Here is a 26035-nt window from a genome sequence, read left to right on the forward strand (position 1 = left end):
CGTGGGACATTGAAAACCAAGTGTTCCGGTTGATGTTTCTTTAAGTAACCCTCCTTTACCCCCACCCTGCACACACACCTTTATTTTGACATATTTCGGCTATTTTGTGAATTGTGGACTATATCTCAAGTGGGGTCATGTTCGACATGGTTGTGAAAATAATTGGTCAGTGCGTGCATCAATAGGATAACCTTTTTCCTTTTGCATACAGACTTAAGGAGGGGATTAAACAACAAAAAAAACCAATGGCGTTGTGCATGGACATCAACAGGACGTCCGTGTGTGTGTGTGTGTTTTGTTATTAGAAAACATGTTGATTATTTTGGTTGAAATAATAAAAAAAAACCACTAAAATAGAAGAGAAATAAGGACCGTTACGAATCAACGACCCGTTACGACGACGGTTGATGCCGTTTTGTTTTGTGATGGCCGGACAGTCGTTACGCTTTTCTTCCATCATCTTTTTTTTTTTAAGGACTTTTTTGGTCGTAACTGAAGCGCAAAAAAGAGACCGAAGAGAGTACCAGTCCTCTTTCCATGTTGTTGTTATTTTATTAGTATTATTTTTAAATATCCTCGTCACAGAGGCTTTTACCCCCCGAAACTTCGAATGTGTCATTTGTAGCAAAGCGACCATTTTCGTTCGGGTTGCTGGTTCGAGACGACACTCGCCCTTAGCACGTGATTAATAACTGTTTTGTGTGGTGTTGTGTTGCTATTGTCTTTCATTTTGAACTAGAAAACTTATACCAGTTGTCAGTATTGCCGTCGTTGTGTGTGTGAGAGAGACATTAGTTCGGCTCCAGAGTGGAATTTAGCACCTAACGGGAATAATTTAATATTGAAATTTATAGTGATTATATATTCGGTACGTTAGCATTAAAAATTAGAGAAGCGCCCTGGAGCTGTTGAACGATAAAGGATGGTGGGATGGACGAGAGAAGGTAATTATTCCATATTTATATTTCTTGTATAAGCATTTTACGAGGTCGTAGTTGGGGGAAGGGGGTCCTCCTTCCCGAAAAATTACAAAATGACTGATATCATGGAGTCATACTATGTCCTGGTTAAGTCTATCAATGGGTAAGTCTATTGCTGAGTTGCTTGGGGGGGGGGCGGGGGATGTCGCGACTTAGCAATGAATAATCATTAATAGACTTAGCAATAGACTCATCCATGTGATAAGTCTATTGTAACCCAGCAATGGACTTATTACATGGATGAGTCTATCGCTGAGTTGCTTGAGAGGGGTTGTCACGACCCCTGAAGTCGATTTTTCAAAATTGACATTAAAAAATATTTTATTCAATTGCAAATTAAAATTCATTGAAAATTTCGCGTCAACCGCGGTTATAATTTTTTTTTCCCGTTCAAAATCATGGGCGGAGATACGGGGGAGTCATGGGAGTCGAAAGTGAAGCTGACTGATATAATGTATTTGCGTATATATGAATTGACATCATCATCATCATCATTGTGTGGGGGACCCCCCCCCCCCCCCAGACTTTCAAGTCTATTTTCGCTTATGTTCAAAATAAAAGAAGTAATGAATTATAGTGTGTAAATGGACATTTTTTTATTCTCTCTCTTCTTCTAGGCCGATTGTAACACCCGTTTGCCGCCCCTATGGGCAGTTAATTAGTTAATTACGGTTTTAACACCTGCCAAATGGTAAGTGAATTGCGCCGGAAGTGTGTTTGCGTGCCTGTACCTGACAGCTTGCGTGCGTATCTAGTGTTGTGTGTGAAGTTAGTGCTGTCATCTGTATTTGCAGAGGAAAAAAAAAGGGGGAAACAGCATAAACTAACGGACAACCAGAGCCGTCTCAAGAGCATCATGGGCCCCCGGGCTAATTGATTTTCCTTAGGCCCTACCAAACAAATTCTCGAAAATTTCAACCAGGTCTCATTTTTGTGAGGCCCCTCTTCGCCTGAGGCCCCTGGGCCGTGCCCGGGTAGGCCCCATGCCTTAAGACGGCACTGCGGACAACCCTACTTTCCATCATTTATGCTGTTCTTTCAAATTTTTCCTCACATTTTTAAATTAAATTGTCACAGTGAATATTGCATTTAGAAACTTGGAATTTTTTGTTGGCCTCGGGGGGGGGGGGGCAGCATCCCAGGTAGATGAGATGCTCGCCTAAGCCTAAAGTACCAAAGGATGTTTAGAGGAGTCGCGAGTTCGATGCCCAGTTCGTCTTTTTCAGAGAACTTTCCTGACACAGGGTTACAACAGAAACGGCGACATGACCACAGAAAAATATTACTATCTCGGGGTTAGCGCACCAACCTCTCGGTGAGTATATGTATGAGGCTGCCGTTCGTAATCGCAATAAGTTGTAGGTCCCGGTCTAATTAGTCCTCGTGTGCTGGAAAATGACCGTGGTGAGTCGAAAAATGATCAAATGAGAGACAGGGCAACAACTTTCTAGTTGGGTTTTCGCGCACACGAGCACCGTATAACTTTTCGTAATTGCAAGTGTGTTTCTAAAGGCAACGGTTGCGGAAATATCTGCTGTGTAAACGATTTAGTGCCGCCTATATATATGATCTAAGGCAGTGGTTCCCAAACTTTTGAAGTGCTACCCCCCCCCTTTTGACAAGAATTTTATTGGTGACCTCCCCCCCCCCCCCGCGTTTTTTTTCAACTTCGGTTACAATTTCATCGATAGATAGCGCTGCACAGATGTTATTCATTATTTGCATAATCAACTCTGAATTCTTCTAATTTTTTGAAAGACCATTATTCTCTCTCCCCCGAGATCGAAATACGTCAATAGTCGTGCTTGTATGTGTGTATGTATGCAGCGGATACATCAACCTGTGTTCAACAACCAATGAAAGTTGAATGATTGTAGGTCTTCCTATCACCGAAATCCGTCAATACATGATTTCATTAAATCTGATAAATACAATTTTACAGGGCCGTCTAGTCTGCAATAGTAGTGGTAGGGCAGTCTGCAAGCATGAATAAAGAATGAATTTTTTTTTTAAATCTTCAATTTTAATGTTGGAGTTTTCCAGTCACCCTGTAATTTCTAATTTATACGTTGTGTTCCTAGTGAATGCGTACATAGATAATAAGTAACTCAGATAAGTGTTAAGGTGTATTTTAGGTTTATATTCATTTGAAAAAGCGAAAGAACAAAGTGAATTTATTTTAAGAAGTTTAAATTTTGTAAATCTTTAGTGACTCCTTTAGCTCATATACGCATTCCCCCTCCCACACGGGGTCGCGACCCACAATTTTGGGACCTCTGGTCTAAGGAAATATGTTCGTTGCATCTGTAGCGTAGTGGTCTAACGCACTCATCCGCACTGCCAGGAGACGGTGGTTCGAAATAATGCAACAACAGTTGAATTTTCTTTTCTGAATTCATCTTCCATCAGCTAGTTGTCTAAACTTTTGTATGAATAGTGGAGAGCGACATCACATGCGCGCGCACACACACACACACGCTGAAAGCAGACGAAGCACACGACACACACACAAATAGAATGTTTCTCAGTCAAAATATCTCTAGGATGTCAACTATAATTAGAAGAGAGAAAAAATTCCATAGCTTTATCATTGACTCGTTAAATAGCGCTCAATCAATCTTCATCACTGTATTCTATAATTTTTACTGATGCCTAATCATCACCACTACTTAGTCCGGGTAATCATTTGTATCAGTCCAATTGCCCTTGTTGTTTAGTCAATCGATCATCCGTGTCCAACTATAAAAACACAAATATTTAAACATAACTGTGCTTGAAATAAACCTGTTTTTAAAGAATCAAAGGGATTTTTTTTCATTTAATTTTAGTCGTATTTTTTTTTTTTTACCACGAGAAAATGCTAAAAATAATATTCACACACAAGTCATTTAACTTCTCAACCTAAATAAATGTGTTATAGAGTGAAACAAAAAACTCGCAGAACGGTCAAAAACCTAGCTTTCATACTGTCAAAAACTGATATTTACCGAAGCGAACCACAATTTACCGCCCGAGTTTCACAAGCATTACTACTTACAATTGATTTGAAAAATTCAGGCTTCATCATATACAAAATTTTAAATTAACTGGTAATTATAACGAACACGTGCTTAATTGACAAAATATTAGTTGATTGCCGAGTAGTTGAGATCGGCTAATTTATTAATAACGAATTTTTAAAAATACGAAATCAGAGGTTGAAGAAAATAGGCTTTCACTGCGCTTTGTTCGTAAATGATTTGGAAAAAAGACCGAAATAGGAAGATTTACAAGCATTTTTTTTAGGATTTCTACCAATTCTTGAAATAAACGAATCTTGCAAAATCTTTACCATTTGTAAATTCCAAGTTTCGCCGGCAAAACTTAGTTGGATAGGAAACAGAGAAACATTCATGGACCGCACTAAACGAAAGCTAATATAGGCTGGTATGCACCTCACTAACATTCCTCTGAATAAATTTGCCGGTATATGCGGCGTACGTATTAGCCCTGGCAAAAAGAATGCTTGATATCATCCACAAAAACACTAGCAATTGTACGCTTAAAATGCAGAAAATACAAATAATTCTTTTCTCTTCAGTGAAAATTTCTGATGAAAACAAATCATTCTCAGGCCGGTATTAGACTACACTATAAAAGTTTGATGACATCCCTCTTATAAAACTTAGAAAATTCAACCAACAAAGTTCATAGGTTATATTCGAGCAAATGCAACCGATAAGCTTATTGGTTGAATTTTTCATGTTTCGTAAAAGGGCTTTTATAAAACTTTTACAAAACTTTGAAAACCAATCAACCAATATAAGCATATTGGTTACATTTGCTCGAATGTAACCGGTGCGCTTATTGGTTGCATTTTTCAAGTTTTATAAAAGTACTTTTCTAAAAATTTGACAGTGTAATCTTGGCTTTCATACAGGATAAATGAGGAAAAAAAATTGTTCATACCGAGGTGACTTTGAAAATCAATTTTTGTACTGACAACACCCGGAAAAAAGTGTTCGATCACTTTAGCAAACAAATGCGTATGTTGGCTCAAAATAATGTTTTCCCTGGTGTACAGAATAACCAGACAATCCGAAGATGATGCCACTGCCGATGCCTCCACGCGAAGCTTTGACGTCACTGAAGTCGTCCGTTTCACCTGTAGCCATGGCATATAGTAGTCTGACTTATGCGAAATCTTCACCTTTTCTTGCAGTATATTCAATGACTATAAGTGAAATGGACGACTTCAGTGACGTCACGAGCTTCGCGCGGGGACTTTCTGCTATAGAAGGTGTTGCTCTAGCCAGGACCTCCTAGAAATAGCAGGCCTCCGAACGGGTTACCAAGTTCATCTGAACGTCATGAGAGTAGTCTGGTAAAACTACCTAGCAAGTTTGCCACATTTTGAACTTAAGCATCCTATTTAGTTTCTTCTTATTTTGCCCAGTATCCTATGGGTTGGATCGCAAATACCGCATGGCGATTGGACGTGGAGCATAGAAATCGTCAATTCTGTGCCCGATCGTTTCTTTTCGATACTAGCACGTGCAGCGGAATTTCTTTTCCTAAATATTCTAAGTGAGGATGGACTACTTGCGTGACGTTAACGAGCAGCGTGCGGAGGCCTACTTATCTCTGGAAGGTGCTGCTCCAGCTCATCAAGACAGCCCTTGTAATATGGCCTTGGATTTGACTGTATTTAATACCTCGATAAATGAAATTCGTTATATGAAATTCTTTCAAATGACTTTTCATAGCCGGATTTACATTTCAATAATCGGAACTTTATGCACACGGGGACTGTACAAAAAAAAGTTAGTTGCAGAGATGGTTGCAGAGATATCTGCAGTACAAAAAATTTGGAGGCAACCTATATATACCCTGCATATTTCTACTAAATACATATCGCGCTAAGCGTCCTATGCTTCAAATAATTCTAGGTTTATCTGCGGTCAGTGGTGCGTACGCATCTCAGAAGCGTGTACAATAGAATATGTAAAGAATACATAACTGTACGCATCAAATGCCTTTCGCCCCAGATTTCACGACACGGTTTTAAAGCTACAGACGCGCTTTTTCTTCAACACACACACACACACACTCAAAAAATATGTCCTTGTCATATTATTATTATATAAAGAAGAATAATAAACACGCGGTCGTTAAACCGAGGTTTGGCCTTTTCCGTATCATCCTTACACCAGAACAGAATTAGGGCAGAATATTTTCGCGGTATAACAATAATAATTTGGTTACACAATAACGGTTATGGACACTAAAATTTAATTGGGAAGATCATTGAATACGTGAATGAAGCCAATTATGTGAAGGAGGTCATTAGGTTGACCTTGGCCGCTCTGTATGTGGTTACGTGAGGGGGTCTTCAAACTTTGACGTATTGTGGGACAAAAAAAAGTTCCACGAAGCCCGAGGGCCAACAAGTCATATGGCGGTATCTAGATTCAATCATGGCTTGAGTCAAGCAGTGATTGGAATATGTTAATGGAGAATTTGCACTTGTCCGTTGTTGCCAATACGCTATCACAAAACAATATACATATATATAACAACCATTTTTCGCATTAAAGTTTCCATGAATTGAGAAGTAATTTTTTCCACCCATTCTGAAAATTTTTTTAAAAGTAATTTTGAAATGATTTGTTTTTCACTAATTTTTAAATACATGTCTATATTTTTTTCATTCTTTCTACAAATTTTGTAACTATGCAGGCCATTTCGCCGGCGGACCGTTGTAAAAATCTTCGAGGACCCCATGTGACCCCCGCCCGCCCATGCATTGAAGACCCCTTGGTTACGTACATAGATCTAGGTACGAATTGGGGATGGGAAGTCTTATGCCCTCTGTTGAACAATCGGATTTCATGGTCTGGCTTTGTTTCATTGGATCATGGGGAAAGCCGACAAGCCAACAACCCCTAAAGAATAGCCGGGGGGGGGGGGGTACTTCCTCGAGGAGTGTTGGCAAAGCAGACACCAGCTTTCTCATAGTCACAGTGAGCACTCCCCCCCCCCCCCCCCCCCCAGAAACGGGAGATGATAACTGATTTATACGGGAAAACATGGTTAAATCTGGTTAAAAACATGATTCTATCACCCATCTCCTCCGCGAAATACTAGTTGTCTAGTTGTTTCCTCTCCAGAAAGAAATTTCTGGCTACGACCCTGAGCCCCCTCCTCGCATTAAGGATCGAGTAGGAAACGTTGCCTTTAGCCACCTCATTGGGCAATTTGCTTATTGTGGCCTTTGCGTTTGTATTTGTATAGATTAGAGAGAGAAACATCATTCCTTTTTACTTGAAAACTTTTCTGTTGAACATATAGGGAACAAATGTCCCCCCTGAGCTTACAGCCATTTTCCATCTTTTCCATTCCCCTACCCCTTTTCCATCTTCGCCATGCCCTGGGTAAATTTTGAAATACACGGTGGTGCTTCACAGGTGCGTATCCAAAATGCGATCGTTTCTTCCAAGAGTTGAATTTATATGAGGAAAAACTGGACTGTCTCCAGGGGAGAATGATCCTCCGAATCTGCACACAATATATCTCCCTGGATCAATAAATCGGCTTTGCAACCCGGCCCAATCTCAAAATACGTCTATGTCATCCTATATTGTCGTAACACGCTGTTTGGGATCCCTGTTACATTCTCGGCCACCACTGGCTGGGAATTTTGCTTGTCGTGGCCTTGTATTTATATATTTGTATGTATTTCATTTCGGAAAACAACACTTCGCAGAACCCCTGATTACACCAGCTTATATCCCTTCCTTTAGACCATAGTCTCCCAAACTTCTTCTCTTCCATCTCCCCCTTCTTCAAAAATTTTTTTTCTCTCATCGCCCTCCAACTCAAATAAACCCATAGGATCCTATGTTAAATCAGTTGGTTCTATCGCCCCCTTGGACCATTCCATCGCCCACTTTGGGAAACACTGCTTTAGACAGAGGAACGGGTCATAATCTAAGGCGTAAGGAGGAATATAGGAACCCCTGATCGATCTCACAGAACCATGGGGGTGGGGGGTGCCAAGCTTCGAGAATCATTGGTATCTATAGGCACTTATATTTTAATTCAATGGCATCAATCATTATGAATTATTCAGTGAGCGGCCGCAGATGGCTCTATCAGCAGCCATATCTAGGACCTCCACATCCCGGATCAAACGATTAGGACATTTTGCATTAGGGGGGGAGGCCTTTCCAATTACTCCGTCACTCCATAATGTAAAAAATAAATAACACAAACAAAAATTAAACCAACAATTCGATTCTTTAACCCTTTAAGCGGCAATGACGAGGTATCTCGCCTCCATAAAAAGCCTCGTTTCAATATTGACGAGATCCAGATGTTTTGTAAAGTTGATTTCTCAATGGGAATACTTCCCCCCCCCCCCCATACCATTCAGTTTGAACCTGCTGAAAGTTGGGGGTGAGTATAGTGATTTCTGATTGCCGCTCAAAGGGTTAAGGTGACTGCCCTCTTTCGGGATACTTTTTTTAAAAGGTTATTTTGGGTAAAACGCATGCGGTTTAGGTTTGGATATGGCATGAAATTAGGAAAATAAATCTGTGGTGTTTGGTCAGAACATGACAACTCCAAAATCACATTTTTGAGATATAAGCATTTTCATTGTCATTCAAAAATCAAAAATAAAGCATACACACAAATAAAAATGGAAATATCATACATCAACATGTTGTTTAGCCGTATGCATGTATTTGGGCATTTATCTCACTTCTAATTAGTTATAATTGGCAAGACTTACTTTCAGATCGAAAATCCATTTATTGGAGATATCATGTTCTGACCAAACACAACAGAAATGTCCTTTCATGAATATTTGGCAGAAAAAAAAGTTACATTGCTAATTATATTATGTAAAGTTAGCATATTTCAGTACTGCTGCTAGAAAACTACACTAAAAACTACTGCTTTTGTTTATCAGCATGTTCTTCATACATATTATTTCTATGACATTTTTCTGTCTTAAAATAACATGAGATGATTATATTTACGTGAAAAAATGTAAGCGTCTTTCGTTAAAAATACAGTCGACGCCACTTATTAGAGAATCACAGATAATATTATCATTTGGATAGTATTATTATCACTTTTGCAAAGAACGGAACACACCAATATCATAAAATGGAGGAAAATTCGTTCAAAGTTACCGGGACTTTTCGGGTAATGGAATCAGTTTTTTTTCTTCAGAGTCGAAAGTTTTCTTGCGCATTCTGAATATTTGGCAGGGTTAGCACTGGCGAGGTACGAGTTGCATCGCGCTTGCCGTATCGTGCCAGTGTGAACCATGCCTGAGGCTGTAGTTATAGTGGAGCGAAGAGGTAAGCGGTACGAGAATCGCGACTAGGAAGAAAAAGAAATGCATAGGGATGGAGGCAGATGCTCTCTTCCGTGCATAGTAAAAGAGGAAAAGGATAGAGAAAATGGCTGGAAGGGTTCTGAAATGTAAGGGGATGATGATGATGATTCCTCCGTAGAAGATGGAGAGAGATGCACCAATCAGCAGATAGCGAAAATCAGCACATCGAGGTGAAAACAAACATGTTTGCTTGACTTTCTCCCACCTGGTTGAGTGGCTTCTTTCTTCGCTTCTCGAATATATGCGGGGTAGAACAAAACAATACAATTGTCTTCGTCGCTAGTATCTATTATGTACTCCCGTACCTCGTGATCGACTCACTATGTGATCGGCCTAAGGTTCAGCCATACCCTTCCCCCCCCCCCCCCGTAAGTTATCAGGCCGCAAGTCTATGTTGGAAGCTAGAAGGTGTTTTTCCCCCGCCTCCCTCCCTTGTTTACAAACATTTCCGCACGCAATGTCGTAATCAGTACGTAGTATTCGCTGAATCATGTAAAACAAAATGAAACGCTTATTAATCATTTTACAACCAATTATGCGAGAAACAAAAACGAGTTGTCCCGTTTTACCATTACCAATCGTCCCGTTCGACCAACTAGATGCATGGCCACCTTACTTGCAAACGGGAATTTTTCGGATATTGTTATCATTAGATTATTGTTATCAGAAACCCATAATCCCAATGTTATGTCATCGAGCGGCGTAGACTGTACTTAATATTCTCAATTATGATCACGTAAATCAAAATGTTTTCAACATGTTGCTTAGTTTTTAGTTTGTTGCACAGCAAGAGCAGTTTAACCCTCACAGCGGCAATCCCGAGATATCTCGTCAAATTCGATAAGCTTTATTTCCGTCGACCCGAAATATATCTCGGGTTCTTAACAAGCTTTTTTCTCCAATGCAGCAGTTATAATGCGGATTAGGAAAATTTAAAAAACCGCTTTAAAGGGTTAAAATGCAGTGGAAAGCTTCATAGAGATACTGTATTTTTTGAAGAAAAATACTTGAGAAATCAAGTTTTTGGTGACGTGAGAAATCAAAAAAAAATTCAAATCTTCAGAAAACACATTCAGAGATTTTATTTTCAGACTAAGGTCGGTATTACACTATAAAAGTTTTATAAAAGTTCGTTTGCAAAACTTTAAAAATGTAACCGATAGGCGGATTAGTTAAGTTCGTTCGAATGTAACAGATGTGCTTATTGGTTATATTTTTCAAAATGCGACCGGTTACCTTATTGGTTGCATTTTTCAAGTTTTATAAAAGGACTTTTACTAAACTTTTACAGTGTAATCTCCCGGTCCATGATCATTAGAGTCGTTTTACTTAATTGGCAAATAAATTTGCCTCTAATTACTGTACAGATGAAAATGAAACAGTTTTGGATTCTGAAATAACTGCACTCTCTCAAATGAACGATGGCGAACATTTTGACGAAATTCGTCATTTGAAAGAGAGCAAACGCCTCGAAATTATTTGAAAATAAAATTTCTTGTTTCTGGTTGATGATAGTGATTGACTGCGTGGCTCCTTAAAGCGCATGAGCATACGCACGTGAAACTCGGACTGAAATTACAAAGGAAAAAAGAAAAATTAAAAGGGTGGAGATGTGTTGATGTTGATGGTTGAGTGAATGTCATTTGCATAACATAACGTGGAGGAGATGTTTACGTGAGCATTCAGAAAAACCATCAAAAGTGGATGAGAATTCTGCGACGAGGTCAGTAGAGTGCCGATCGTGGTTTTAGTACCATCGTTTCATCCGTGTATGTAAGTGTGTGTTCCTTCGGCTGTCAGTTTGAGGGTGGTCCATCATCATCATAATTTGCAAGTAAGTTCAATGCGATGACATATCGTAAATATCTTGTTCGATTGATGATATGCCTGTATCAATACGTATGCCTATACGGGGTCAGTTGAGCAGCTTTGAGTGTTGGTGAATCGGCCAATGTCGCTCCGTCAAATATTCAGAGTAATTTGATCGCCTCCGATTTCCTATTAATCTAGATCGGTGTTCAAAGTTTCTCATCTCTCGCCACACTCTTTCTAAACAACCCCCTATAGCAATGCCGTTTTAACGCATGAGGCCCACTTGAGCCTCAAGAGAACGGGGTAGTGGTGGGGAGGCTCGCAGAAATGAGATTCAAAATTTCGAGAGTGATCTAAATTTGCTTGTAGGGTCTCGGAAACGTCACTTTACCCGTGTGCCCCCATGATGTTCTTAAGCCTACCCTGTCCCATAAAGGGCCCGCATGTTGTATCTATAGTTTTTACTGTCCCTACTAGTCAATTCCATCGTCCTGTGGGAGAGCGCTTATCTGGATTCTGATTGACTTTTTTTCCCTTATTAGTACAGAATGGTAGTGAAATATAGTAAAGTCTGTCGTTATGCCATACTCGATATTACGGGCGATTGTTATAAGCGGATGTTTTTATAACGGACTTCTCGTCAAAGAGCTGTTACAACGAACATTTTTTGTGATTGCGTGCTGTTATAAGGGTTGGACTTCTACTGTATTTGTAGAATTCAACCCTTCAACGAATTAGTTGCCCTCGGTTGTAACGATACATATCCATGGCCTCTCTCATTCCATGGCTCCCCAGGGCTTTTTGGGCATGCCCAAATTTCCTGTCCCCTCTCCGCATCTACACAATAAGGCTGCCAGTTTCAAGCATAGTTCTTGTATATTTGTGGGTCCTAAGCACGCGTCCTGTTTGCCCACTGCTATAACGTCAAAAATTGGCGGTCCGGGTTGATTTCCCATAAAATGTTAATGAACCTTACCTTTTTATAACGTTAAGAAGGGAGCGACCTCTAATATAACAATTTCCGTCGTTTTTGCGGTTTCTCTATGTAAATTCCTAGCATTATTGCTTGTAATTAATCGCGAGGAAAATTTGTTAAAACTGATTTCTCGTTATTGGCGAATTTCCAATTTTTGCTGTACCATATATTATAAAATTATAGGAGAAAACGCAGATATATGAACGGAATGATGTAGGAAATATATATCTCGTCGCGCATTTGTTGATTCTTAGTTTTGCACAATTTCGTTAATAAAGTGATATAATCAATTGACTGAACAATTAATTGAAATTTATTACATTACTGCTCACTTTTATGGCTTTTTTTTTTTTTTTTTTTTTTTTTTTTTTTTTTACTCGGAAGGTTTTTAGCACTATTTGTCATTCGAAAACTTCTGGTCCCGTGTCTCTAAGGCCGTAAAAGTCATAACGTTTGATTCTTGAAGACTGAAGAAAAACTGACATTTCTGATAATTCTTTGACGTTATAACGAATGTCCCCAAATTTCCAAAACACTATAACCGAATACTTTATCAGTTATAGCGGATTCCTAAGAGAATCCAATAACGAGTGATTTTGCTTTACGGGCCGAACTCGTTATATCTGACTTTACTGTATTCGGCAATTCACCATTTCCCACCGGAAATGTTGCTATCGCTCGCATGATTCCCAATTTAGCGTATTTTCTCTCGATAATATAAGGTCATCCTGATCGTGATAAAACTCTTCATGCATACAGTATTTGATTTGCACCTGATGTATATTTTTCGTCGGAGGTCTTAAACGTCAACCTCTGTAAAGTTGAGATAAATGCTTTATCTCAACAAAAAACTAAACAATTATAGTTTATTTTCTTTATGCTGTAAGGCCGGCATTGCGCCATAAGTTTTGTAAGAGCTGTGAAAAATGCAACTAATAAACGTATCTCTTTACATTCGAGCGAATATAATAGACATATTGGTTGGGTGGTTTTTTTCCAGGTTTTGTAAAAGATCTTTTATCAAACATTTATAGTGTAATCTCTGCCTGAGAATAATCGCATAAAACTTCGAAGGCAAATGAAAAACTAACTTCCAACAGTTGACTCCGTCCACTGTCAGTTGATTGACAAGACGGGGGGGGGGGGGGGGAAATGTTTTCAGGAAACTTGCAGCGGTATCTGCGCTCGGAGTTTTGTAGATAAGTCTCAAGAACCAGATATATCTGGACTGCCGCTATAAGGTTTAGTTGTCGAATTGCAGAATCGGAAACTAGCGGGCACTACGGTCGTACCTTTTTAAAACTCACGATGTATGAAATGATCTATTTCCCTGCGTATACTCCATGGATTGCGCTTTGAAAACATCGGGATTTTCAGTGCGGATTATGCACTGCAGTGTCTTTTATGTAAACTTTTTATAAAAAGATACTTTAAAAAAATTTATTCGTAGATGACGTATGAAACGTGACAATATTACTACGGAAATCCTAAGGCCGGTATGAAAGTTTGATAAAAGCTTTTATAAAACTTGAATGCAACCAATGGGTTTATTGGCGATTTTCCGAGTGAATGTAACCGATGCGCTTATTAGTTGTATTTTCGAAATTCTAAACTTTTCTAAAACACTTGGTATAATTCCAGCCTTAGGAATGAAGGGGGCATAAGGTGGACTATAATTTTCTGTAATCGACGAAATGTTGCTTGATTTATACGCAGGAAACTCCTACGGTACTAATTCCTAAATGGATAGCGTCTTGTTACGAAATCAATAAGACAATTGACAAAACGAAAATGATTGTTAATGCCACAAAGCACATCTGTTAACATTCGGTGATACAAGTGCATTTTCCCTCCTTAACAGAAACTGCAGCGACGTTATTACGTAAATAACTCGTCAAACTGTCGTTTTTTCCCGAAAGGTCCTTGAAAAAAAGTTGCATATTCTATACTTAATTTGCCGAGAGTAATATTTCAAGACTTGATGGAGAGATAACGAAAATGTTTGCGTAGCATACAATTAATACTCGTTTCGCATAGAAATGAGTGCTTTTCTTAATGTAGTCGCTGAACATGATCGTGATAACTTTTTCTAAGTTTTTACTCTTAGAAATCTTCCTTAAAAAAAACTTTGACTAAATCGGTTTCGATTTCAAATCTAAATGCTCGTGATTTTTAACTCGTTTATTCGTAGGACTTTGCGAATCCTCTGTACTCCATGGCTCAACTGCTTTCGGTCAACAAGTTCGAATCTCCAACTGGACAGTGGAGTGGCTCCAGGCCGTTGGATACGGCTACGACGGACGCTGTCAAATACAGTAGCATGTCCGGAAGCCTCTGGGCACCCGGGAGCAGCCCGGACAGGGGCGGCCTAGCTGGCGTGGTCGTCCAGGGCAGCAATGGCAACCGCTGCAGCACTCCGGTGACGCTCGCCTGGAAGAACATCACGCTGACCACAAATGAAGGTAAAGTGTATTCTTAATTAAACAGAGAATCTTCATTTCGGATTAAGTCGATCCCTTTTTAGACTTCATTTTTGGAGAAATTTTTTCCAAAATCCTGCCCCTCCCATAAAATATTTCAACGCCACCATCCGCTTTAGAAATCAAGCTAATAGCGAAGCGGGATTTGGTTCAATCATAATCCTTATAGTAAGGGTGCTCTACCTTTTTGTGAGCCACTTCATTGGTTTCAAAATGTGTCTCGAGACACTCAAGTGATCTGTAAATGTGCTGCAGAGTACGTATGTGACTTGAATGTCTCTTCATTTCTAGAAAATTGGGTCACTCATCGGATGAGTCCGAGGTCCATGGTTGAGCGTGTATGCCCTATATATATATGCCCTTGGTGGAAACTCCTAATAGGTACCCTTACGAGAAAATTTCGTTCGCTAATGTATATAGGCTGATACAGGTCCACCGTCAGGTGAAAAAAAAATTGTATTGGCTGAAGGTGGACATTCGCTTCCCCTAAGTTCACTATGCATACTTTCGGTTATTCGTCCTTTCCCCTTCGGAGGACCTGCATCAGCTTATGGGATTGTCCGTTTATAAATCTGTAGCTCAGAACCATACTATCGCATGGCCATTTGAGTAATTTTGCAGTATGAAGAGAACGATATAATTTCTCGACGTTTTATTTTAGCTAAAATATTCAATTTAAAATTCGGTAATATACAGGGTGTTTCAAAAAGAATCATCAGATTTAAACTTTTTAGTTAATCCATTTTTGATCGAATAATGGTAATTATGGGTAGAAAGAGGGAAATGTCGGTCATTTCAGTGTCAAGATGGCGACTGCACAACAGATCGTTGTGTAGGACTTCGCGAAGCTTGGAACACGACTGTTCATCGTGCTTTTCGTCGACAATGCTCTGGTGTGTAACTTCCTACCGCTCGGAGCATTGGGCGATGGTATAAACAATTCAGACACTGGTTGTGCACTCTTTGTGTAAAGGAAAATCCCCTGGCCGTCCCCGCATGTCAGACGAAACGAGTGCATTAGTTTCGCACGTAATTCACTCGCAGTGGATGCAAACATGCACTCAAAAGTTTGGGACTATTTTCACTACCGTATAGACATGTGCCGCGCATCCCATGGTGGACATATTAAGCATCTTAATTTGGTTTGTAAAAAAACTTTGGTTAGCCATGCTATATAAAATTAGTGTCGATATTCAATATTTTTCGTAATGTACGCATTTCAAATCGGGTAATTCTTTTTGAAACATCCTGTAAAATGCTATGGCCCTAAATTACAAGAATACAGTAATATCTCAAAAAATGGACGTACGATAGCATGGTTCCGAGGTACAAAAATAGCAACGCACAACTTACTACAGCTGTCATAGGCGATTTGAAACGCATTTCGTTCTAATTTATGCTTTAAGAAACTAGTTTCGGAACCTAGCCAAATCCCAACGTTCAGACCACCGCTATCCTCTGGTAGGGGAGAATGAAGCGATCTCTCGGCTCCCTCAATGTTTCTTTCATAGGAAGGCCTCTTTACAGGATTGAAAGTTGTCAGTTGTCCCGTATATACGGGAAAATCGCGGCTCAAGTTTTGTCGACCAAAAAAAAAAGTGGTTGGCGACGCCAAAAATAGTTCGGGAGATTTTGCTTGAGTCGCTCCTATGTAGGTATTTATGCAAGAGTGTGGTGCTTGTGCCTGTAAAATGTTACGGAAGTCGCCGCCGATAGGTCATGCCCACCAGTGATCATTTTTACTAGTTACCTTTTTTTAAAGGAAAAAAGCTTGATGGTACCTACAAGGTTGAATTTTGGTTTTATTGGCGGAATCGCCAATTGGGTCGAACCGCGTCAAGGGTACCTGCAATATACTTAAAGCTTACTAGAGTTAGATTTGAAAAATATCATTGCATCCTGGGGGATTTTTAGAGGATGGGTATTAAAGGTTCCTATCAACTTTTACCCAAAATTTTCTTAATTTAGGAGGTTTGAGTAGGTTTTCTGCAAGTAGACTTCAATCTTTTTTCAGGTAAAATGATACTGAAGGGAGTGTCCGGAAAACTGAACACTGGAGAACTGACAGCTATCATGGGTCCATCTGGTGCAGGCAAATCTACTCTGCTCAATGTTTTGTCTGGCTTCATGTAAGTATCTGTCAAATAGCGTTTCTGAACCTGTGGTCCGCAGACATTTTTAATTGAATGAAAAAATTGTATTAAATCACAATGGTTGAATTAGTATAACGTTAAGGATTTATATTAAAAGCTATATTTTCATACTATGGTTCATCAAGGAAGATGCAGAAAATTGCAATCTTAAGTGCGGGATGTCTCCAAATTTTGCCTAAAAGTAATTATTGCTAAAGGGTGGGGAAATAAAAGGGTGCTGCAAACAAGTGTAATCCACGAAATTTTCGAATGATCGTATTTCATTGAGGAAAACGCTTAAAATTTGGATCTTGTATAGGGTTAAATAGGCAAGGCATCGACATCAAAAATGTTTCTAGAAATGATACGATCGCCAATAGTTAAAATTGCGGGGGAGAAACGTTGAACCGGACATACGATATTTACATATTTTTGCATAACTATCATGTATAATTTACATACAGTATGAAAACGCTGTGTATTGGCGACTTCATTTAAAAATCCAAATAAACTTAAAATGATTAATTTATAAAATAAAATCTGAACGGAAAAAGTTTACAGGAATGTCCCGTATTACGGGACACGATTGGTTCATCATTGTTTCATCTTTACTGGTCCTTGTTTAGAGGAAAGGTTGAGAAACGCTGGTCTTGTAGGAGTTGACTTTATTTATAGCCTTTATTTTTATGAGTGGAGGAATCTCATTGGACTTTCTTTTCAGCCGAAAGAAAGTCTCTGGTAAAATTCTAGTCAATGGCGCTGACCGTGACATGCGCGTCTTCAGGAAGCTGTCCTGTTACATCATGCAGGACGATCACCTTTTACCCCATCTCTCCGTCAAGGAATCCATAAGCCTCGCTGCCGCCCTCAAAATTCCCAGCACCGTGTCCAAACAAGAAAGGCAAAAAGCGGTAAGTATTACATCTCGTCAAAGGTTAAAAAAAAGACGCTTGTTCTAAATTTTCGTCGGATTATCTTAAATTCTCCAGATTAGTCAATGTTGATCTCAGTACGCAATTGGGTTGCTAACAATATGCTATGTGACATCATCCGATTTTTATCGCCAAAATGACATTTAGCGTTTCTACGAGATCGACAGCTATTTTTCTACGAATCTCCTTTCAGGAGATCGGCTCGCATTTGGCTTTTCTCTCCAGTAATCTCGCGTACAGAATTTTGAAATTCACGCACGGTAAAACAGTTCCTGAATTGAAGACTGATGGCAGCACTTAACAGGTATTCTTCAGAAACACTGTTCAGTGCATACACGGCAACATTTCGATACGCAACGATTCGTTGGAATATTCCTAAGAAGATTTGAGGAGTAAGAGTTATAGTATCTGCAAACGGGTGTAGATCCCGGGCGATGTCAGATTAATCGCCCCTTCCAAGTCAAGGATTCTTTTATTTTACTGGACAAATTTTTCTTTCCTCATCCTTGATGGGGCCACAGCCACTTTATAAAACTTTCTGCAGCTAAGCGGGATCCAAAGTAGCAGATTCTTTGCAGACGCTTTAAAACCAAAGTTTAAGAAAATTACAAGAGCAGTAGAAATTTTTCAGTGAAATGGAAAAGGGTTGGCCACCTTCTGATTTACAGAAGCCGTGCCACTCTACTAATTTTAACATGCAGATCATGTCCCGTTTTTTACGGGACATTTCTTGTAAGATATTGTTCGGTTGTCCTTTTTTGTAAAAACGTTCACCCTAGAGTTCTAAATTTTCTAGGCAATTAGATTATCGTGATGTAGATTGTGTATGTACGTATATCGGTAGTTCATTTCCTACACTGGAACCTGAAGACTCGTGATTTACCCCCTCAATAAACTTGGGGAATGCATGCCCCTCCCCTATGCGGACGATCCTGAATCTCGTGGACATGAGATGTCCAGCAACTATGCCCAAAGATAAAAAGCTGAACAGAAACGCATTGAATGGTAAGTTATCGCAATTTTAAGAGCACCTGCCATACTAGGCTGCCGAAAATCTACAAGAGGATTGTTCGGAGAGAACGCTTTTGGGTTTTTTTAAATGGAATAGCTTTTCTTAAATATTCGAAAAGCGTTCGCGTGCTGGCCACCCCTGGTGTAAATGATTACCAGAGCGAAACTGTCATGTATAATGTAGAGAACTGATACCAACAAGTACCACAACGTACCTTCACTTTTTCAGGCGCGGCCCAACAAGGTACTCTAGAGGGGATAAGATTCCGTTTGGAATTGATGCATACCCCTGCTCAGTACGTTGGTCTGAGGTAGATTTGTCCATGCTTGTTGCAACTGCGTTCCTGGTTTCTGCACGGCTGAAGTCTCCATCCCAGTATATGCTCAATTGACTATTACGTCGGGTTTTGAGTAAATCTACTGAGGAGGGGGTTTTAACTTGACGCAGACATTCTTGAGAAACGCTTGCCGTATGTAGGTGAGCATTACCATGCTGAACAATACCTACGAGTGGTAAAACATGCTACTGCACAAGGGCGTAGCGGGAGGGGGGGGGTCTGGTCCCCCCAAAATATGATTAAATGACCGGAAAAAGATGGCCAAATCCATTGTTCTGTCACTTTGGTTCCCCCCCCCCCCCGAACGAAATTTCTGGCTACTGCACGATTTCTTTGACGTGTTGAAGTTGTGGTTCTCTGTATAACTAGTCTCTCATAATGGCTCCCCGATCATCACGCCAGCAGTATAAAAAAAAATTTAGATTGTGACTGTTTTCGCTCTAGACTGGTGCAGGGTGACTTCTGCACATATTTTGAGCATTTTTAAACCGGAAACCATAGCCCTACGACGCGCGCGCGAAAGATAGACCGAAATGGGACTTGTGCAGGACACCTTGTTATATATCCTGGCTTGCGGACTAGACTTGCAAGATGCAAAAGGGCATTAAATAACAATCTCATCCAAGCGGGTCTGTTCGATTATAGTTTAGTGTAGACTTTTAGTAAAACGAAGTCTCTGTAGAGCCCATGCGATTTGGATTTTTGCTCGTACTTTCCAATTCTAACTAGCTCATAGGCGGTCTTTTCCCCCCCATGGGGTTCTGTCAAATTTTAATGTCAAATTTGAGCAAATGTGTAAGTTTATAAAACGGGGATGGGGGGGGGGCGGCGGCACTAAATGGACTATATAATCCAGGGTAGTATGTTCTGAGGGTGGCAAATCTTAATGATTGTTGGTCACCTAAAATCTGAATATAAGGTTGACGAAACAGCCCGCAAAACCCTATTTTTGAATACATGCGCCTAAACGTAACTTAACAATGTCACTTGTACTTACCTTTCCCCTTCCCTATTTTTTTGCAAACTTAAACTTCAAATTCTCTTAAGAATTTTTCCCCAGATCAGGTGAGACGATCAGCTACTACGAGATTGAATTGTGGACTTACTCGATGTCCGTAGTTATCACTAGTACTGTTTGACACAATTTCCGTTGTAGGTTCAAGATGTCATAGCCTCCTTGGGACTAACTGAAGTTCAGGATAATAAAGCTTCAAACTTATCCGGGGGTCAACGTAAAAGGCTATGCATCGCTCAAGAGCTCGTTAGCAATCCTCCATTGATATTCCTTGACGAGCCCACAAGGTAGGTTAAATTTTCCTCTTTATTCAATATCCAGTCAGATTTCAATGTATCGAAATTATACAATAATGACTTCTCGTACTGCAGTGGCTTGGACAGCTCGTCTTGCCTCCAATGTATAAAATTGCTGAAATCTTTGGCTGATGAAGGAAGAACAGTTGTGTGCACGATTCATCAACCAAGTGCCAGAATTTTCGAAATATTTGATAAAGTAAGACTGCGTTACTATTGTATTCTTAGGGGTGCTCAATTATTTAGTAAGGCAATTGGGGGAATTAGCTACAAACCTATCTGAATTTGAAACTTTTTCAGCTGATCATGTTGGCCGAAGGTCATTGTATTTATCGTGGTCCTACCACAGGGCTTATTCCATTCTTCGCCGAGCAAGGGCTGTCCTGTCCACAGTACCATAACCCGACTGATTACGGTGAGTATTAACGGTGGGAAATACAGATTTCCCATCCAAAATTCATTAATATAACGAACCAATTGTATAAGGCTGCCTTCCATAAGGACTTAAAGTAAAACCACATGAAACAATCCATCGGGTGCAGCAAAAAATCTCTTCAAAGCATCTTCCCTCGGATGATATACTTTGAAAAGTGGATGATAAGCAAGTAGAGAAGGCTTTCTGGAAGCTGCCTCAGTGAACCCCGCACAATTAAAATTTCTAGTTCATGACTTCCCGTGTTACAAGCTTTTCAAAACATTTGTAAATATTAAAAACGTGCAGTCCGGGTCTTGCGCAATGTTATTTCTGGCCGTTTCCGACATTACTGTAATTCTCCCACGGAGAAGTTCGAATTTCTGGATAAACCGAGGCTTCAGTTTGTAAAAGTAAAGGCAGGCCTATAATGGGTAACTGGTGTAATAAAATTTCCTTGAATGGGCGTAATGTTTCTAAATTTTTTATTGGTCCTCGAATTCGGACCAGAAACTTGCAGCATGGTGTACCGTATTTTACGGGACTATTGGAATGGCCAGATTTTTGGCTGCCCGACTTTTATACACTTGTCCCGTTTTTTCAACGAAGCTTATTTGAATTTGTAATGCTTGCTAAACTCGTGATAATTTTCATAGCTTATAATCCATATGACATTTTTAAAATTAAGTGATTTCCAGTAGTCTTCATTTCTTAGCATTCGTAATTTTTCAGCAACTATTGATTTTTGTGGGCTTGTGTCACATCGTTGTCACCTAAAACGTAGCCATATTTTAAACATTCGTCATGACTTTGAACATTTTTTTTAAAAGAAATGCATCTTTTGTAGGAAAATTTTGCAATATTTAGCAAATTTGTCGTAAATTTAAATTTTTTGCGCAATTAGTCATATACCGTATTTAGGGTAAAATTTCCGGGACTTTCCTCGATGCGATGACTCAAAGTACGAAGCTGTAATTTTTAATTGAACCCATAAGGCTACTACCAATACATTGTTCAATTTTTTAACAATTGATTTTGGAAGTGCTCCGCAGACAGACTTCATAATTTATCATCGATGCGAACTAGAGGTTGAGAAACGCTGGCGTAGATCATTTTAACTTGCGGAGGATCACTGGGAAGGAGCAAATTTGAATGCGTTCTTCATAATGGTGGACAATGGAATAAACCCCCTGATTGCTCCAGTAAAATCGCTGGAAAATCCACTACCGAAAGTACGGTAGATTCTCTACTGTAGTTTCGGCTGCGTAGGGTTCGCTGAGGCAGCTTCCAGAAGCTTTGAAAAGTGGATTGAACTATGGGACTGACATCTGAAGGAAGAAAAATGCTTTGGAAAAGAAAACGTTTTTACCTTATTGGATATTGCTTGGTTTTTGAAGTGCTTTTATATGTACTTTTATTTGTTTATATCGACAGCCATGGAAGTAGCGATGGGCGAACATGGTGACTGGAATTGGAAGCTGAAAAAGGCGGTGGACTGTCTCGGAGTGGACGACGATTCGTTCGTAGATTCGCCTACCCATTCCTCAAGCAAATTGGAGACTACGCTGCAGGCCAGCACCTTGTGTTTGCTTCAAGACAAAGTTCGCAAGAAATCTCTGTTCAAGGTAGTTCTGCTTTCAATGATTGGTCTATGAAAAAGGGTTCCTCAATGCGTTCAGTATTGTTTATCACTGACCTGAAATTTCTAATTCCAGGAAGCTGATCTGCAAGAAAGTTATCAGGGTTTCGCCACAAGTTCATGGAACCAATTCAAAGTTCTGACCTATCGGAGCATCGCTTGCACTATGCGCGAGCCGGTGAGGCAATCTTTTTAAGTGCTTGGGATAAACTAGCTAAGATTTTGGTCTTTTCACTTAGCCTATGAAAATGTTTATCTGACCCAATTTTTTTTTTTTCCCGGAAGTGTGTAATACATCAATTTTTGCGTTTGTCTTTTGTTAGATGGCCACGCAGCTGCGTCTGTTTGCACACATTGTAGTAGGATTACTGCTGGGAATGTTGTACTATAAAATCGGGAACGATGCCAGCAAGATATTTAACAACTCTGGTTTCCTGTTCTTTTCTCTCTTGTTCCTGATATTCACTGCCATGATGCCAACTGTGTTGACATGTAAGTAAATAAATCTCCTTGTTTCGCTGGTCCGAAATGCCGTGGTCGATACGAATTTGAACCTTTACACTTCAACCCTAGTAGTTAATAGAAGTCAAAAGCTTAGATATATCCAATACTAAGACTTGTATCTGTCAACAAATCGACAGTGACCCTAGCTCTATCCTCATAGGCGTCCATACGCAGAATTTTCTGGGAGGTCAAATGTTCTCTTCCCTGAATGGTTTAAGTTTTTTTGCAAAATAACCGATCTTTGTGGGGGTAGAACCCAAAACTCCCTTTGCGTACGCCAATGCTCCCAAGAATGGGTGTTCAAAGTGTCACTATTGCGGTTGTGTATAGTAACTATGCAAGATATATTCCAAGGAATATTTTTCAGACTTCAACCACTGGCGTTGGGATCGAACTTGTACCGACAATGGCTATTAACGCCGGCGAAAGCACATGTAATTAGACAGCGTGTACATTGACCTTTTTAATTGGCTAGTTTATAGCATCCCACTTCTGAATTTGCCAACCAGAATGCTTGAATTGATATTGTATTTATCTTCCATTTTTGTTTAAGTTCCCATGGAAAAGACCATTTTCGCCAGAGAGCACTTGAACAGTTGGTACAGCACTAAAATGTACTACTTAGCAAAAACGGTGGCCGAAATTCCTTTCCAGGTAAAATGTATCAAATGGTTTTAAGGTTCATTCTACTTCGTTATAAACAGCGCCGCCATTTTTACTAATGGAGTTTTTTTTTTTTTGCAGATAGCTTTTCCCGTCATCTATGGCAGCATCGTATACTGGATGACCGAACAGCCGAGCGAACTTCTTAGGTTTGGCCTATTCCTCTTGTCCTCTATCATGATTTCTCTAATCGCTCAATCTGTGGGACTCGTTATCGGAGCATGCGCAAGTGTCCAGGTGAGACCCCACCAAGAGCTATACAATAAAGTTATGTCTACACGTGTCCAATATCTCCCCCCCCCCTTGCAATAAAGCATGAGCTAGCTACACATTGGCCTAGATTCATCCAGTGTTTCTTGGGAATATTTGCTTCCAGAACACTGTCCAATGATACGCTAGCGCTCCTTTGACTAATTCGAGGTCTTGGTCGAAGACAATGACCAGCCTCGTGGTGTGTTCAAACATTTGATTAAAGCAATGGCCACATTCGTGTCAAGGCTGGCCAATATGTTGTAAGGCTGGGCAAGTAGTGTGGCCGCTCCACCGTTGGAAATGATCGTCAAATGTTGGAGGCTAAAGTATTGGAAGGTGCTCGACCAGTTTCCCCCAAGTCGAAGGTGTCACCTTTTTGATATTCTAATCCGTGTGGCCATACATTGGTGGAAGGCAAAGTCGCATGAAGAGTGCTCTGTAAAAACCGGTTCTTGGCCAATATCCTTCCAGTAATATTGAACCAGTGTAGCTAGCCGCGGCTGCTTGTTTGTATCGGGAAGGCAAATATTGGAAGCAAGTATTTTCATATGATCAATGCCAGGCTTGACACTAGTCACTCTTTGGTTATTAGTGTTGGAGCGGCCACATTACTCGCCCATAACCAACCTTGGAAGGTACTGGAAGTGTGTGTGTAGCTTGAACCTCTCAAATTATGCAATAAATTGGCATTTTTATCTAGATTTCATCCAATAATGGTATAAAATATTTGTTCCAGAATGCTGTATTCCTCGCTCCCGTTGTATCGATCCCGATCCTGCTGTTCAGCGGTTTCTTCATAAGTCTCGAGACCATCCCGCCGTATCTGAAGTGGCTGTCGTACATATCTTACATCCGCTACTGCTTCCAGAGCGTCCTCCTCGCCATCTACGGCATGGATAGACCAGAGCTGCATTGCGAGAAGCTTTTCTGCCCGTTCTCGGAGCCGGTGGATTTCTTGAAGGAAATGGACATGCTCGGTACTCGTCTCTACATGGACTACGTCGCCCAAGTGTTGTTCTTCCTGTTCTTCAGACTTTGCGGTTATCTCGTGTTGAAATTCAAGCTCAAGAACAACAGATAAGAATCGAAAGCACTCGTTTGTAGCTTGTACATGATTTTATTTCTTTTTATATTTTTTAAATTTTTATGGTTTTAAGTCTTTTTGTACTGAAGTTTTTAGAATTTTATTTTAATAAATCGTGTGCACATTTTTAAGTCTGTTTCTCATTTTGGATCAGAAGTTAGCCTCCACGATTTCTGTCGTAATGATATCTAAGTTTTGAGGGAGGGGAACAGTAGTGGGATTGAAATAGACGAGCTGGTTAAACTGTGACTAGTTTCCTTGACAATCTTCCAGGTGGCTTTCCTGATTTCAGGCACTCATTCTGCAGTGGTCAGCTGAAGTTTATTTTCTGTGGTTCCCGGGGGCGCGAATGCGAGCAGATCTCCGTTATTCTCGCCAGAGCAACAGGCATACAAGTATTCAACCATTACACTTCACTCGTAGTTCGAAAAATAGCTTGTGGTGCTTGTTATAGTGCTGCCATATAACTTCAAAGGTACCAATTCGTTAGAAGTTCCGCAGAGGAATATGGACGGGGCATGTGTGGTATAGTAGTATTCGAGTATTACGTCAGCATCGATGGGGTTTAAGATTTGCAGACTTTTGAGGGGAGGGTTTACGTCATATCAACCACCTTTTATAAAAATGAGGTATTCTTGATGACATCTTACTCGGTGCGCCAAATACGAGAAAAATCTTTCGCTAGTTTATGGGCACCTGAACTAACATTCTCCCTAATGATAAATCCTTTATGGAGCAACTTTAGCTTCTAAATGTTTCACGGATCCTTCAAGTGCTCTAAAACTGCAAGTGATCCGTAATTATGCCACGGATCGCTAAAGTTGCTTACGGAACATTCCCAGATTACTTGAGTGATGTAGAACCACACTGGGGTTTTAAAAATTTTGCCGCATGTCACTCAACGATCTCTAAATGTGCCACGGATCGTTTAAGTGTTCTGGAACTGTGTCGCGGGGCCACTTAAATGACACGTGGTATAATTAGAGCAATCTAAATGTACCGCTTAGTTCATTTTTACAAAATTGGTTTGAGAGGCAAGCCACAACATTCAGGGCCACATGTGGATAATGATTATGGGGGGGGGGGGGTGTGAAACCAAATATATATATTTATGCAGTTT

At 40.0% G+C, this 26035-nt stretch overlaps 1 protein-coding gene across 2 annotated transcripts; it reads left to right on the plus strand.

The window, feature by feature from the left end:
• Positions 1 to 854: 854 nt before the first annotated feature.
• LOC149086993 (ATP-binding cassette sub-family G member 1-like) lies at positions 855 to 25046 on the plus strand. 2 transcript variants are annotated; one of them, XM_089231202.1, is made up of 13 exons: positions 855 to 944; positions 14349 to 14619; positions 16652 to 16766; positions 17491 to 17680; positions 20207 to 20352; positions 20437 to 20560; positions 20662 to 20776; positions 22208 to 22398; positions 22489 to 22590; positions 22736 to 22904; positions 23470 to 23570; positions 23661 to 23816; positions 24568 to 25046. In XM_089231202.1, exons 2-13 carry the CDS (start codon positions 14373 to 14375, stop codon positions 24910 to 24912), a joined length of 2001 nt encoding a protein of 666 aa, XP_089087328.1. In that variant the 5' UTR covers positions 855 to 944; positions 14349 to 14372; the 3' UTR covers positions 24913 to 25046. The 2 variants fall into 2 exon arrangements, with proteins under 2 accessions (XP_089087328.1, XP_089087327.1); XM_089231201.1 differs by lacking the exon at positions 855 to 944 and adding an exon at positions 10936 to 11203.
• The last annotated feature ends 989 nt before the right edge of the window (positions 25047 to 26035 follow it).

This window comes from Pholcus phalangioides, unplaced genomic scaffold, assembly GCF_987345545.1.
Source record: "Pholcus phalangioides strain wild (caught in Gottingen) unplaced genomic scaffold, Ppha-v1.0 ptg000004l_1, whole genome shotgun sequence".
Taxonomy (NCBI): domain Eukaryota; kingdom Metazoa; phylum Arthropoda; class Arachnida; order Araneae; family Pholcidae; genus Pholcus; species Pholcus phalangioides.

Coding starts and splice junctions, on each gene's coding strand:
- LOC149086993 (XM_089231202.1), top strand. CDS start 14,373: ATGGCTCAACTGCTTTCGGTCAACAAGTTCGAATCTCCAACTGGACAG. Junction 22,905..23,469: donor GATGCCAACTGTGTTGACAT/GTAAGTAAATAA, acceptor TTTTTGTTTAAG/TTCCCATGGAAAAGACCATT. Junction 23,817..24,567: donor GAGCATGCGCAAGTGTCCAG/GTGAGACCCCAC, acceptor TATTTGTTCCAG/AATGCTGTATTCCTCGCTCC.